The sequence below is a fragment of the Sus scrofa genome, chromosome 8 (genome assembly GCF_000003025.6).
Source record: "Sus scrofa isolate TJ Tabasco breed Duroc chromosome 8, Sscrofa11.1, whole genome shotgun sequence".
In the NCBI taxonomy this organism is placed as follows: domain Eukaryota; kingdom Metazoa; phylum Chordata; class Mammalia; order Artiodactyla; family Suidae; genus Sus; species Sus scrofa.
In genome coordinates this window covers 38289824-38306847 of record NC_010450.4, presented here as the reverse complement: position 1 = coordinate 38306847, position 17024 = coordinate 38289824, and the positions used below count along the sequence as shown (strand labels likewise).

Sequence of the window (17024 nt, the reverse complement as noted above, 5' to 3'; positions counted from 1 at the left end):
TTTCACAGAAAAATGAGCAAAAAAGAGAACAAATCCCACACAGCTGTAAGAAAAGAGGAGTAAGAAATGGAATAATATTTCTACTAATGGCGAAAATTTGCTAAAAACTGTCTAGCATGCACACACACAAAAAGATGAAAATTATAAGAACATAACCAGAATGAAAAACACTCAAAAGTGAGGTAAAGGAACAGAGAAAAGAATCAGACATAAAGTCACTTCAAAATGAAGTCTAATACAGAGTTACCATACACAATAAACATTGTTTTAAGAAAACAATGAAAAGAAACTTTTATAGAACAAGAAGAAATTAAGAAAGATGAAGAGGATTCAAGTGAAGGCAACAAATATAGAAGAAAGGCAAAGAACATCAACATGTGTATAAGAGACCCCACAAAAAAAGAAAACCAAAGCAAAAGAACACAATACTAAAAACTGTAATTCAAAAGAACTTGTCTAAAATTTTTGAAACTTTGCAGCTTCAAACTGAACATGCCACAATCTGGGGGCAATCAACTCATAACGACTACTTGAAAGAAGAAAACCTCCTTTGGACATCCAGACAAAAAGACCAAGTGACTGTAACAAGAACGACTCTTTATTGTTGACAAAAACAGAGTAATGGGAGTCCCTGCTGTGGCACAGCAGGTTCAGCAGTGTCTCTGGGGCACTGGGATGCAAGTTTGATCCCTGGCCTGGCACAGTGGTTTAGGCATCCAGTGCTGCCAAGCTGTGGCACGGGTCACAACTGTGGCTTGCATATGATCCCTGGCCCAGGAACTCCATATGCTGTGGGGCAGCCCCCCCCCCCAAAAAAAGGGAATAATATGTTTAAGATACTCAAGGAAAAAAATGTGAGCCAAACATTTCATATCTAGCTAATGACTTTCAAACATAAAAACAGCAGACAGGGGAGTTCCCATTGTGGCTCAGTGGTAAAGAACCCAATTAGTATCCCTGAGGATGTGGGTTCAATCCCTGGCCTCGCTCAGTGGCTTAAAGATCTGGTGTTGCCATAAGCTGTGGTGTAGGTTGCAGACGTGGCTTGGATCCAGTGTTGCTTTGGCTGTGGCTTAGGCCAGCAGCTGCAGCTCCAAATTGACCTCTAGCCTGGAAACTTCCACATGCTGCACGTGTCACCCTAAAAATCAAACAACAACAACAACAGCAACAACAAAACCCAAAAACCCAGCAGACAAACTGTCATCAATATGTAAAAATTGAGGGAAGGGATATTGTTCCCCTAACTCCTCCTTAAGGAATTTACTACAGAATAAGATTCGACCAAGAAAATAACTGGTGATACAATAACAGACTGGTGATAAGCATCAAAAACTATTTAAATGCAGAATTAAGATTAAATGAGGCATAAAGGACAGCATGTAATAGTTATTTATGGAAAAAGTTTCATAAACTGATTTTAAGTAACCATATTTTATAGTATTATGCTAATGTTATTCCCAAAAGACTCTGTGTATAACACGGGATAAAACAAATTATTACGAGTTCCTGTTGTGGTGCAGTGGAAAGGAATCTATCATCCATGAGGATGACTATTATACATGAGGACGCAGGATTGATCCTGGGCCTTGCTCAGTGGGTTAAGGATCCAGCATTGCCGTAAGCTGTGGTGTAGGTTGCAGACATGACTCGGATCTGGCGCGGCTGTGGCTGGCAGCTGTAGCTCTGACTCAACCCCTAGCCTAGGAACTAACATACGCTGCAGGTGCGGCCCTAAAAAACAAAAAACAAATTATTAAATGATAGTCTAATTCTATGCGTTGATGATAGGATTAAGACAGATTTAAGTTAGAAGTTAAATAATTACCCTCAAGCCCTGAATTTGAATAGGAAGTATCAGCATGAACCCATTAAGGCATTCAATCTTAAAAAAATACACATATACAAGTCTACACATACAAAGTTCTAGTAACTGAAAAGACCTAGAAACAATGACCGAAGAGCATAACTGAAAACTCAGACTTTGGTTCTGAAATTCCATTTACTACCAAAATAAACCATGACCTTTTGGAGAAATGACTAAACCTGGGTCTGTGACAAAAAAATGCGTAAGATAAGCCAATCTATCACTTATTATTAGTGCATTATCAAAGACTACTAGGGTTGTGTCAAAAAGACTTGAAAGTCAATTTGAAGAAGCTTCTACTAAAGTTGAGAAAATGCCCAGACTAGATCAAAACACGTAAAAGTATGTTTAAATCTCTAAATTTATAATTATATATGATATATATAACAATATATAATAAACACACACATATTTAAGAAAAACATTGGTCACTTTTGAAGGATACTAGATCACCAGTTTCTTATTTTATATACTGGTAAATAAAGGGAAAAAACAAGCACTGAAATAAAATTTCACTGCTGGGTAACCAAAGAATAAGGAAAAATTTCTCTTTATACAAGCTCCCCCCACCCCCATTTTTTTAGAGTAGTCAGCTGGCTAGTTAGCTCAGTTGGTTAGAGCGTGGTACTGAAAAATTTTATTGGTGTTTAGTTGATTTACAGCGTTAGTTTCAGATGTACAGCACAGTGAATCAGTTACACATATATCCATTATTTTTTCCCATATAGGTTATTACAGAACATTGAATAGACCTTCTTGTGCTATATGGTAGGTCCTTATTAATTATCTATTTTATATACAATAGTGTGTATATGTTACTTCCATCTTCCCAATTTATCCCTCCTGTCCATGGTTTCCTCTATGATAAGCCTAAATTTGATTTTGAAAATAAGTTTGTTTTATAAAAGTTCTTTTGTATCATTTTAAAAATCAGATTCCACATGTAAGTGTTACCATATATTTGTCTTTCTCTATCTGACTTCACTTAGTATAATCTCTAGGTCCATCCATGCTGCTGCAAATGGCATTATTTATTATTTTAAAAATTATTTTTTATTAAAGCATAGCTGATTTACAACATTGTGTCAATTTCTGCTGCACAGCAAAGTGAACCAGTCACACACACACATTCTCATGTTATCTTCCATCATGTTCTATCACAAGAGACTGGATATAATTTCCAGGCTATACAGCAGGACCTCTTTGCTAATCCTTTCTAAATGTAATGGTTTGCATCTACTAACCCCAAACTCCCAGTACATCCCACTTCTTCCCCCTCAGCTACCAAAAGTCTGTTCTTTATGTCTGTGAGTTTGTTTCTGTTCTATAAATAGGTTCATCTGTGCCACATTTTAACTTCCACATATAAGTGATATCATGTGGTATTTGTCTTTCTTTTTCTGACTTACTTCACTTAGTACGAGAATCTCTAGTTGCACCCATGCTGCTGCAAATGGCATTATGTTGTTCTTTTTTAAGGCCAAGTAATATTCCATTGTATGTATGTACCACATCTTAATCCATTCTCTGTCAATGGACACTTAGGTTGCTTCCATGTCTTGGCTATTGTAAATAGTGCTGTAATGAAATTGGGGTACATTTATATTTTCAAATTATGGTTTTCTCTGGATATGCCTGGGAGTGGGATTGCTGGATCATATGGTAGTTCCAAATTCAGGGGTTTTTGTGTTTGTTTTTTGGCCTCCCCCACAGCATTTAGAGTTCCTAGGCCAGGGATAAGATCCAAGCCACAGCTGCGACCTATGCTGCAGCTCTGGCAACAGTGAATCTTTGACCCATTGTGCTGGGCCAGGAATCAAACCTGTGTCCCAGTGCTCCAGAGACACTGATGATCCTGTTGCACCACTACAGGAACTCCTACATTTAGCTTTTTAAGGAACCTCCACAGTGGTTGCACCAATTTATATTCCCACCAACAGTGCGGGAGGGTTCCCTTTTCTCCACACCCTCTCCAGCATTTATTTTTTTATATACAAGGTTTTTGATAATGAAAGAATGTTAGAATTGAAATAACCTAATTCTGCAGTACCTAATAAAGATACAGGCATTACATGCCAATGACTGCTAACATCACATAAAAGAGGCAACCCAACTTTATGCACCTTTGGTTAAAGTACCACCACCTATGAAGTAGTCTTGCCAAAACAACAAAATGGAATCAAATTAAGCATGTAGACAACCACCAATTTACAGGAAACACAGAGGAACCTGATAAATGACACCATGAGAAATCCAGTCTGCGAGAACATCTATAGGACAAGTGATACAGTAGTTTCTTCAAACAAACAATGGGGGAGAGGGGATAAAAGAGTTGGAGGAAAATTACAAATTAAGAGAAACTTAAAAAGACATATATTGAGGCAAAACTATACATTCACTTCTCAGAAGAAAAAATATTATACAGAGAAGGAAGCGACTGCTATAAAATCTGGGGAGTTCTGTGGTTAAGGATCCAGCTATTCTTGGGGGAGGGGGGTCAAGACACAATTGGGTTTGGAAGCGGGTGGTATAGAGCATCTAGGGTAGTTAAGTTCTAACCTCCAGTTACCAATGGTGGTTATAAGACGATTGCCTTATAAGAATTCATTAAGCTTTCTATGTACTACATCATTTTCTGAATTTGTATTTTAGATATGTAATTTGTATTTTATACATATATATGTATAAAATGTGTATATACACATTCCTATATATGTGTGTGTGTGTGTGTGTGTATATATATATGTATATATATATATGCACACATACACACTTTTTTTGGTCTTTTTAGGGCTGCATCTGCAGCATATGGGAGTTCCCAGGCCAGGGGTCAAATCAGAGCTGTAGCTGCTGGCCCATGAAAGAGCCATAGCAACTCTGGATCTGAGCCATGTCTGTGACCTACATACAGCTCCCAGCAACACTGGATCCTTTAACCCACTGAGTGAGGCCAGGGATCGAACCTGCATCCTTACAGATACCAGCTGGGTTCGTTACCTGAACCACAACAAAACTCCTGTATTGTGTTTTTAAATAACAAAGATTAAAAAAACAGATTTATAAATTAGAAATCCTTTTAAATTTATTAATCCTTAACTTCTTAGATAAATGCACTAGAGCTTATAAAAGAACAAGTCAAAAAGTTCTATAATCTCAGGGTTCCCTGATGGCTCAGTGGGTAAAAGATCACGTGTTGTCACTGCTGTGGCACGGGTTCGATCCTTGGCCCAGGAACTTCCCCAAGCTGTGGGTGTGGCAAAAAAAAAAGTCCTATGATCTCAAGACATGGAAATACCTTAACAAGGTTAACATATAAATTGAGGCAAAGGATATAAGAAGTGCGCTAAGTTATAGTTTTATTACTGTAAAAAAAAAAGTTTTCTCTAATGATTGCAGCATTTTGTCTTATCTATAAATTTAGGGGCTAGGGAGGAAAAAAAATATGAAGTCAGCTAGAATCAGGTGATCTTCTAAGCGGACAGAATGTTAAAGGTCTTTAACATTCTAAAATGTAGTCAGTATTTAATCAGGAAAATCAAGGCACAAGTTTCAGAGAAAATTTTGATCTAGGACTTGCTCAGCAAATGAAATAAACAGATGCAGTCATGATTTAACTAAAGAGGAAAAAAGAATCTTAGAAAATCATAAAAGCCTTAACAAGTCTAAATTTAAATAAAATCTATCTCATTAATCATTCCAAAAAGAGCATGAAATGGTCTAACAGAAATTTATGTGTTTGGAGGGAGTCCCAAGAACAGCCTGCATGCTTTCTCCTTTCTTATTCTCTCAAATTTCACATAATAAAGTCATAGGAGAGAGAGCAATTCCCCATAGTTGTATCTAAAAACTGTATATGGCAGAGCCTGGCTTTGATCACAACTATAATAGAGGAAAAAGTAGAGGAGCTACAACAAAGGAAAAAAAGAGGAAAGGATATATAATGCATTTATAATAATCAACAAATACTTGTTAGTTGATAGAAAGGGAACAAAAGAAATTTTAAACTCTGGATCAAGGGAATGACAAAATTCCTGGGCTCTATATATTTAATTCATATTAATAAATCCTCTAATAAACATTGCTTGTCTCACCTTAAATATCTTCTCTTACCTTGACATATAGTGAATTAAAGCAATATTAGACCACCAACATCACCAACTTCTCCTTAGTTGCTTCTTTCCTTCTAAATAGAGATATATTTCTACATTTAAATTTCTCCTGATCTCTGCATTCAGTTTTCTTTTCTTTTCTTTTTTTTTTTTTTTTTTGTCTTTTGTTCTTTTAGGGCTGTATCTGTGGCATATGGAGGTTCCCAGGCTAGGGGTCTAATCGGAGCTGTAGCCGCCGGCCTACACCACAGCCACAGCAAAGCCAGATCCGAGCCTCATCTGCAACCTATACTACAGCTCATGGCAACGCCGGATCCTTAATCCACTGAGCAAGGCCAGGGATCGAACCCACAACCTTGTGGTTCCTAGTTAGATTCATTTCCGCTGCACCACGACGGGAACTCCTGCATTCACTTTTCTAATAAGTCTTCATTTTCTTCCCCTGACTTGGTGAGGTCTCTACCCTGTTTATTTCTACTTCCCCAAGTTCCCAACAACTGGGAATAAATAAAATACACTTTTATCAAAGCAGCTTAAGCAGTTATTTTCTATTAAGTCTTAAAAACATACAATAAAATTCTTTTCCTCAAAGAGAAAAATGGGCTGAAGAAGCACAAAAACTTTGCAAGAAGAAAATGCAAAGAGGTTGTGTTCTTCTGCTTTTCTTAAGTTACTCGTATTACTGTGTTCATTTAGGAATGTTTATGGTGTGTTTTTTGTGTCAGGGAACAGTTTTACTTTCCTTCTCATCTTCAAACTCCAGTTAGGATCCAAGTGACCATTTTTTTCAACAGTCAAACCATCTTCTTCCTCTTGCCTCTATAAGCCCTTAAAGTAAGTACATAAGCTTTCTAGGAAATGTTATGGGCTTATCCCCAGGATGAGGGACAAGCGATTTATTATGACAACCTACTATCTAGCCCATGTTTCTCTACCGGACAGGCTTAATATAAAAAGACAGCCATGAACATGTGGTGTCTGAATCCTGTCTGCTTCATGTCCTGTAAGGACAGAGAATCATAGTTCAATGCAGACCTCTTTCTCTCAAAGTCTAGATAGTAGGGGAAATTAGAAAATCCATTGTGGTCTTTTTTGTTTGGCCATGACCTTGGCATGTGAAAATTCCTGGACCAGGGATCCAACCGTAGCCACAGCAGTAACCTGAACCACAGCAGTGACAACACCAAATTCTTTACCACTAGGGCAGCAGGGAACTCCTCCATTTTGGTCTTGGCTCTAAGAGGACTCTCCAATTCAGCTTTATCAGTAATTAAACTAGTATTTTAATCCTATCATATACTATCCATTTTTCAATTGGTTCAGAACTTGTAATGTAAAATGATAATTACTAAGCCATAATACCAACTGGAAAATATGGGAGTCCAGATTAAGAAAACTAAGAGATTAAACAAAATGGGACAAAAAACCAAATTCACACAGACACAAACTTCTCTCCCTTTAAGATGTCAACTATACAGATAGAGGTACCAAGAATTATGATTCTGGGTTTTCCTATCATCTTATCATGGAGGGTAGGCAGTTTAGTAGCTCAGAGTCATAAAAATAATGTAACCTCCATGTAAGCAATGTCCTGTAACCTCCATAAAAATAATGTAATGTAGGCAAAAAAAAAAAAAAGAAAAAAAAAAAAGAAAGCCAGAAGGCATGATCTTCTCAATCTAATAAAGAGTATCATAAAATCTTTTAATTAGAAATTTTTAATTATTTAAACCTACTTAACCACCTCCTAAAATTATTAAGCACCTTACAGAATACAAAAAGTAAAATTTATATAAATTTAAAATTCTCTTTTTAAAAATTATCCTTTACCTTGCTATAGACACTAAATACTTTTATGGTTATCTTTTTTCACCCACCTCCTACCTCTAGAAATACTCAGAAATGTCTGGAAGCCTCAAAAAGGAAGCCTAAGGCCTTCTAGTAATTTCTTTAAATTATTTTCTCTCTATAATGATCCTTTTTTATTAAGTCATCTCCTTTTCAGAAGAACATAATCTATCCAGTCTACTATTTCTCACTGTGGCACCACAAGACATTTCTATTGGAAGCCTATGATCAACTTCTGACATCCAAAACACAAAAATCCACACATTCTACTTTTCTATTTGACTGTTTCGTTTTCTTTGGATTCTGTCATCTAAAACTATTCCCTTAAACTACCAAATCACTGCTAAAACATCTGCATTAATGCATTTGCTAAAATATCTATTTCGGAGTTCCCGTCGTGGCGCAGCAGAAGCGAATCCGACTAGAAACCGTGGAGTTGCGGGTTCGATCCCTGGCCTCAGTGGGTTAAGGATCCGGTGTTGCTGTGAGCTGTGTAGGTTGAAGACACGGCTCAGATCTGGCGTTGCTGTGGCTCTGGCATAGGCTGGTGGCTACAGCTCCGATTAGACCTGTAGCCTGGGAACTTCCATATGCCGCAGTTGCAGCCCTGAAAAGACAAAAGACAAAAATAAATAAATAAAAATATCTATTTCAGTACTTTTTTTTTTTTTTTTTTTTTTGTTGTTGTTGTTGTTGCTATTTCTTTGGGCCGCTCCTGCGGCATATGGAGGTTCCCAGGCTAGAGGTCCAATCGGAGCTGTAGCCACCGGCCTACGCCAGAGCCACAGCAACTCAAGTTCCGAGCCGCGTCTGCAACCTACACCACAGCTCACGGCAACGCCGGATCGTTAACCCACTGAGCAAGGGCAGGGACCGAACCCGCAACCTCATGGTTCCTAGTCGGATTCGTTAACCACTGCGCCACGACGGGAACTCCCTATTTCAGTACTTTTTTAAACCATATTAACCAAACCCTTTTTTTTCCTTCAAATAATCAAATCTCAAAACTCACTGTTCTCCAAGGAAGATATACAGATAACCAACAAGCACATGAAAAAATGCTCAACATCTCTGATTATAAGAGAAATGCAAATCAAAACTACCATGAGATACCACCTCACACCAGTCAGAATGGCCATCATTAGTAAGTCCACAAATAACAACTGCTAGAGGGATTGTGGAGTAAAGGGAACCCTCCTGCACTGTGGTTGGGAATGTAAGCTGGTATAGCCACTATGAAGAACAGTTTGGAGATACCTTAGAAATCTATACACAGAACTACCATATGACCCAGCAATCCCACTCTTGGGCATATATCTGGACAAAACTTTCCTTGAAAAAGACACATGCACTCGCATGTTCACTGCAGCACTAATAGCCAAGACATGGAAATAACCCAAATGTTTGTCGACAGATGATGGATTAGGAAGAAGTGGTATATATACACAACAGAATACTACTCAGCCATAAAAAAGAACGACATAATGCCATTTACAGCAACATGGATGGAACTAGAGACTCTCATACTGAGTGAAATAAGTCAGAAATACAAAGGATATCAGTTATAACTGGAGTCTAATATACAGCACAAACGAACATTTCCATAGAAAAGAAAATCATGGATTGGAGGATAGACTTGTGGCTGCCTGGGGGGAGAGGCAGGGAGTGGGAGGGATCGGGAGCTTGGGGTTATCGGATGCAACTTGGAATGGATTTACAATGAGATCCTACTGAGTAGCATTGAGAACTATGTCTAGATACTTATATCACAATAGAACAAAGGGTGGAAAAAAAATGTATACATGTAAGTGTAACTTGGTCCCCATGCTGTACAGCCGGGGGAAAAAAAAAATCTCAAAACGCCTCTTTCCACATAATGCCCTTTAGTGCTTTTTTCTTATATATCTTTGTTATTTATTGAGTTTGGAAGCTAGCAGGAAATCTACAAGTCCTGGATAGCGGAAATATTTTTCCTTATCATTTGTATGTATTCTGTCCCATTTCCTCTGAGGCTTCTATTCTTTTTTCTTTTTTTAGGGCTGCACCTGTGACATATGCAAGTTCTCAGGCTATGGTTTGAATCAGAGCTGTAGCTGCCAGCCTCAACTACAGCCACAGGAACACCAGATCCAAGCTGTATCTGTGACTTATGCCTCAACCTACAGTAACACCAAATTCTTAACTCACTGAACCAGAGATTGAATCTGCATCCTCAAGGACACTATGTCAGGTTCTTAACCTGCTAAGCCACAATGGGAACTCCTATTCATTCTTATTACTGCTGGTCTATCCAATCCCACAGTGTTTGTCCCAATTCTACTTCTTTTTGGCTGCCCATATATTCAATCTCTGGAAACAATATGACAGCTTTGGTGTCCAACCTTTACATATTTTTTTCAACTGTCAGTTCTTATGAAAGTCCCTACTCCATAAATATTCCAAACATCAATTAACCGCAACACCGATTTAATGTCAATCAATTTCTCAAGTGAAAACATTCCTATTTCATCTTAGAGATAACTAAAGCTAAAAACCAAAGTCTCAAGAAAAAATATTACATACAGAATGTCTAGCATTTGGTAGCTTTTATTAGTTTATTTAACAAGTTAAAGCAATAACTTTCAGTTTTAGGTTAGTAAGAAAAATGATAAATTCTCTAATATTAAATGCCACATATTATTTATTCCTTTCAGAATTGAAATCCAATACATACCTCTGTAGAAAATGAGTTTCTTCTGGATTTATCCAAGTAATGGAAAATGAATCCACACTGTTTTATTATTATTAAAAAAAAAATTCCCTGAAGACATCACTGACTCAGTATGCCAAAAGGTTAAATAACTAACTTGAGCATTTGCTGAAATTTAAAACTTAGTAAGAGGTTGTAGTTACCTCTTTTTGTAGATGAAGTTTGAAGCAACTGTTTGGCTTTGAGGGAAGTACGAGGCAAATTTTTCAGCCTTTGCGAAGCTGTTGAAAAATAAGGAACTGTAATATTTGCCTGAAAGGACAAGATAAAGGCTATAGCTTGCGTAAACTTGAATATTTTAATACAAATGAAAACTTTATCAAGGAACAGATAAGGTGAAAATACATTAGAATCCTAGAAGCAGAGGAATCTTAAAGTGATGCTTAGTGCATTAAGTTGGAAAAGAAAGGGAATGGAACTCAGTGCAAAGTGCATACTTTCAGAAATCATTTCTTACAGATGAGAAAAGCTACAGTATGTAAACTAATCAAATATCAAAGAGAAAACAAACCACCAGCAAACATGCTACAAGATGCAAAGAATACAAAGCTAATAAGTAAAAGTGATGAACACAAGCACACAGTACAGAAAAAAAAAAATGTAGTACTTGTTCAGTGCAAAAAAGCAGACTTTGGCAAAGCAGTTATTGTTAGATGAATTGCTCTAACATGATATAGTAGTCCCCATACTCAAAAAGGAGAAGAAAACTCAGAATCAGGCAGGTCCTCAAGAAGTCACAATCTAGTGGCTTTAATATGTCTAACATCATCTTGCTAGAGAATGCAACTAATTGCACTTTAGACTTTGAGTAGCAGCGCATCTGGGCTGTGCACATATGCATATGGGGTATGATCAGTAATGAGTTCTAAGCTTTCTTCAAAACTCCTAATCTATTAACTGCAATGACACTCTCAAAACTGGTATGCAAGCAGCAGTTCTGAGCCATCCAGAGTTAAAGCTCACTATGGCTCCAATGAACTGATGAGTTCCGCACCAACCAGTACAGTCACCTATTTAAGTCATTCTAAAATGTCATTCTACTGTCTTGAAAGTTGGACTTCATATACCTCTAGGATATGTTCCCCCTCCACCACCAAAAAAGAAATCTCAGAACCATCAATCTAGCCAGAATTTAAAAAACAATTGGGTTGATAAATGAATTACTTGATTTATCACCAAAAAGAGTTAATGAGAATTTCTCTTTCCCTCTATTGATTGACTACCTGATGGTAAACATTTTAAGTATCAAATGTATTTGATTTCAAATTCTAGAGCACTCTACACATTACTACAGCTAAATAATATTATATACCCATTTAGATTAACTATATTGTAGGCAGACTAGCCAAAAATTCTCCAAGCCTAAAAAAACCCCCAATTTTATAATGTATTACCTCATATCTATCTCACAGAAATACAGGATGCTAGAATATAACTGAATATTCTTCATTTGCATATTTATTAACATATGTTTTCTATTATTGATATTTTTGGCCATTCACTCACTCATTCATTCCTACTTTCTTTCATTCTTTCAAAAGTTGAGTAGTATCTACTTTATTCCAGGTACTGTTTCAGGAATAATGGATTCTGTAACCAACTAGCTAGACCAAGTTCCTACTTTCATGGAACTAAGATTCTACAGAAGGGGAAACAGACAATAAACAATGAGTAAAATACATGGCCTGCCAGATGGTAACAGCTGCTAAGAAGAAAATTAAGTAGGAAAGGGGGACAAGAAGTAGGAGATTTAAGTTGTGATTATAAATAAGGTGATCAGGAAATATTTCCCTGAGATGACATCTGCCCAAAGATCTGAAGGAAGAGAGGCAGTGGGCCATGTAGAATAGGGAATGCATCCTAGACAGAAGGAAAAGCAGTGATAAGGATGTGAGGTAGGAGTATGCCTAGAATATCTTAAGAACAGAAATTAGGCCACTGTAATTAGAGTGGAGTAAATGAAGGCAAAATAACCAACTAACTGTATATACACTGGCAATCCACTATATCTATTAACCATTAAATTTTTTTAAACACAAGTTTAATATAAAATATCACCTATAATCAACTGTTCTGGAACGATCTTATTTAAATTCATCACTACAATGACTCCAATAGACCTTATATCTATCCCTCAAGTTTCATAAATGATGATGTTACAAGAACAGCATCTGTGGACAAGTGAAAACTACATAGTAATCAAAGAGTCAGACTGCAAATAGGATAGACAGATACTCTAAATTTGCCTAATACAGACAAAATGATCTTCATAAGATACAACATATAGAGTTTCCCAAATAAGAAAACTAAATTTTTATCTGAATTATCAATCTTTTAAAATTAAAAATTTTTTTAAAATTTTAAACTTTTTGGCTGCACCCACAGCATACAGTAGTTCCTGGCCCAGAAATCGAACCCCCACCTCAGCAGTGATCCAAACTGCTGCAGAGAAAACACCAGATCCTTAACCCATAAATTATCAATCTTAATTTGATCAGTTTTCTAATGACAAAATCACTTCTTTTTTTTTTTTTTTTTTTGTCTTTTTGCTATTTCTTGGGCCGCTCCCGCGGCATATGGAGGTTCCCAGGCTAGGGGTCGAATTGGAGCTGTAGCCACCGGCCTACGCCAGAGCCACAGCAATGCGGGATCCGAGCCGCGTCCGCAACCTACACCACAGCTCACGGCAACACCGGATCGTTAACCCACTGGCCAGGGCAGGGACCGAACCAGCAACCTCATGGTTCCTAGTCGGATTTGTTAACCACTGCGCCATGACGGGAACTCCAAAATCACTTCTTAAATAATAAATCTGTAGTAGTCAAACTGAAGGTCTCCAAACCCTTCTAGAACTTTAATCCATTCTCCACATTGCTACCAGACTGAATTTCTTTTTTTTTTTAAAGAAATAACTATCTTTTATTTATTTATTTATTTTGTCTTTTTGCTATTTCTTTGGGCCGCTCCTGCGGCATATGGAGGTTCCCAGGCTAGTGGTCGAATCGGAGCTGTAGCCACCGGCCTACGCCAGAGCCACAGCAACACGGGATCCGAGCCGCGTCTGCAACCTACACCACAGCTCACGGCAACTCTGGATCGTTAACCCACTGGCCAGGGCAGGGACCGAACCCGCAACCTCATGGTTCCTAGTCGGATTCATTAACCACTGCGCCACGATGGGAACTCCCTGAATTTCTTAAGAAGTAATCCTGCCTATGATGGTTCACCATGCTTACGGGATGAAATCCAAACTCCTTAATATGGTATTTAAAAATTCCCATAATCCACCCCCCACCTAATTCTCTCATCTTTGGTCCCCGCACCCACCTAACTACCCTGTGACCTATACTTTAGTTAAATAAAACCACTATAATTAGGGTGCCATTCTTAAGACTTTGTAACTGATCCCATTGTTGGGAAAAACTATACTTCCTTTCCTCATCTGACAACTCCTCCAGAGCTGGCTGAGATACCCTTCAATATACCTTTCTTGAAAACCTCTTCATACTCCAAGCATTAACTCTCCTGTTTTCACATCATGCTACTGAGGGGCATGAGCTGTGTCATTCACATTTATGTCCCCAGTGCTTAGAATATAACAAACCCCATCAAATACCTGTTAAAATAATTAAGAAACACATAAGAGACCGACTGCCGGATGAAATCCAGAAATTTAAATATTCAAGATCCTCCCCAGTTGAGGTCTGATTCAGTGGTTCTCTAACTTAAATACGCCCCAGAGTTAGCTGATACATTTCTAAGAAAATAGTTCCTGGTCCCCATCCCAGATGTATTCAATCAAAATTTCCGGAAGCAAAGGCCAGAAAAAACTACATTTATAAAATTTCTTTGTTATAACTGACTCAACATTATCGTATTACTTCTCCTTAAACCAAAGTTGAAGTAATTGCACTCATTCTTAGATTAGCCCATTACAGAGATTTATCATAACTTAATTTATTCCAGTTTACATTTCATGATTATGTAAAATTCAAGTGTGACCTTTTAGTGTTTTGGTTACAACTGAAATCTGGATGAGAATTCCTTCCTCCTGGGCTTAAGTGCAGTCTGGCTGCAAATAAACTGACAACTGCCTTGTACACTCCCTCTTCAGTGAGAGGCCTAGAGTAGAACACTAATCCTATACATCTCTTCTCTGAGAGTATACTCTGTATCCTATGTGAAAATATTCTTCCACTTAGTTAAATGCAAGCAAATGGATAAATGTTACACTGACCTATTTTACTCTTCCGTGGTAATTCACAAAGTATTTATAGTTTACTCTCAAGTCATGTTCCAATAGAATCATCTAAGGATATTTTCCAAGATGCCTACTCATTTGCAGTTAGATCAGCATGATGTAATCCAAACAATTACTGGGAAGAAATCAGGAGACTCAGGGAGGAGAAATTTGGCTTAGTTTTGGCACTTTTCTAGTTATAGGACATTGCACCTATAAGTTATGTGGATCTCTGCTCCTCTCTATAAAAATTAAACATAGGGTGTTGTGAGGTTCAAATGAGATAATACATGTGAAAGAAAACATTTAAAAATACTAACTTGGAGTTCCCATCGTGCCTCAGCGGAAACAAATCTGACTAGCAGCCATGAGGACTCTGGCTCAATCCCTGGCCTTGCTCAGTGGGTTAAGGATCCCGTGTTGCTGTGAGCTGTGGTGTAGGTCGCAGATATGGCTTGGATCTGGTGTTGCTGTGGCCGTGATGTAGGCCAGCAGCTACAGCTCCAATTCCACCCCTAGCCTGGGAACTTCCATTTGCCGTGTGTGAGAACCTAAAAATAAAAAAAAAAAAAAAAAAAAAAAAAACTAACTAAAGTTTGAGTGTTATTACTTTTATTTAACCAGTAGATTGTCTTGAATTTTTCTCCCTTCCTTTTCCTTATTTCTGAACCAGTAATTCCTTTATTTTTCTGGAAACTGAATTTTCTACCAAACCTGTGCTTTAGTTATCTTAGAAAGCAATGCACTAGACTTTTGAAAACTCTGTCCCTGACAAACATTCCTTCCTTTTTAACTGGAGAAACTGGGAAAATCACATATATCTATGATTTCTGCTCTGGTTTTCTTAAACTTTTTAAGTTACATTTTTTCAAATATAAAAGTGAAAAATTGGTAACAGCTATCAAAATGAGAATATATTAGAACTCTCATAGTGTTCATATTTGAATGCCAGCATCCACAATAATGCAGCCATAGCAAATAAGCATATAAAAATAGTAATTGGCATAGTGACAAGGCAAAAGAAGTGGCCCCTTAAGTGGAAATAACAGCAACCTTGCAAAGTTAAGTTCATGCAAACCAGCAAGTAAGAATCAAAGCTTTACCACTTAAGAGCTGAAAAAGTACTTAAAAGTAAACAAAATGCAGCAAATATATAAACTGGTTTATACAAAATATTAAAATGCTAGTTCACATACAGAACATAAAACTTGCCATACATAATTATCTACCAAAATAAAAGGGCAATTATGAAAACAGTATATCTATATGCACATTAATTAAAAGAACATGTATATGTACATTATGTATCAAAGATAAATATAAAATTTTAGGAAAAATAGGTAACATTTTGCTTCATAATATATAAACTCTAAACAAAAAGTTTAAATATGTTTATAAAATAAACTTTATTAAGTTTTAAACCTAATATTCTGGATTTACTACTTTCCAAATACATTTTTGTGAATAATGTACACTAAACTAAATATTTGTGACCTTTTCATCAAAAATAAGGTTCACTAGAGCTACAAATATAAAAATAAACAAGTAAATGCAATTTTTAAAAAAGACAATACTTTTTCTCCTGTCTATACATTATACAAATATTGAAATATAACCATTACGAAACTATATATTTTCCACTTAAAAGTAAATTAGTGATTAGACTCTCATTGTTTCTTTATATATTTTCCTAAATTATCAACTTCTGGGGGAGGAAAAATAATTCACCTACGGAGAAAAAAAGTCTAGAGAATCAGCAGGTGATTATACAATGGTAATTATAGTACTAGAGAAAACAAGTAATTATCATAAAGTTTAAGATACGGTCAATACATTTTCCTATTACTAACATTTTTATCCTAGGTTTTCAACCTGTTCTTTTCTTTTTTTTGTGAAGAATTATTTTTCATTTCCATACTGCTTTGAGATTTTAGAATAGTTTAAATGAATAAAGAGCATGTACAAAGGCCTAAGAGGACAGCCCTGAGTAAACAGTTGGTACTGAGAAAAATGGAATGAGGTAAAAAGGATATAGCTATAGCTGGTTTCATCCAAGTACTGGGAAGCTGTCTGGAGATATATTATGTAAAGTTTTGAGAATTTAACAATTCAAACTAAGTATTAAAGCACCTCTGGAAAGCCAAGTATGAATGGTGTTTTGGATTATCTGTGCGTAGGCTGTAAAACTGTAGCTTATAATATTCATGAGTT

General features: G+C 36.8%; 1 protein-coding gene across 2 annotated transcripts in view; it reads right to left on the bottom strand.

The window, feature by feature from the left end:
• The window catches only part of SLAIN2 (SLAIN motif family member 2), a 79167-nt gene that overhangs the window by 13816 nt on the left and 48327 nt on the right, over positions 1-17024 (bottom strand). Inside the window, exon 7 of one of the 2 annotated variants that reach the window (XM_005666635.3) lies at positions 10717-10794. The exons of the other annotated variant lie outside the window; for it this stretch is intronic. Within the exon in view, the coding sequence (XP_005666692.1) occupies positions 10717-10794 (78 nt within the window). The remainder of the gene's footprint in view (positions 1-10716; positions 10795-17024) is intronic. 2 annotated transcript variants of the gene reach the window in all.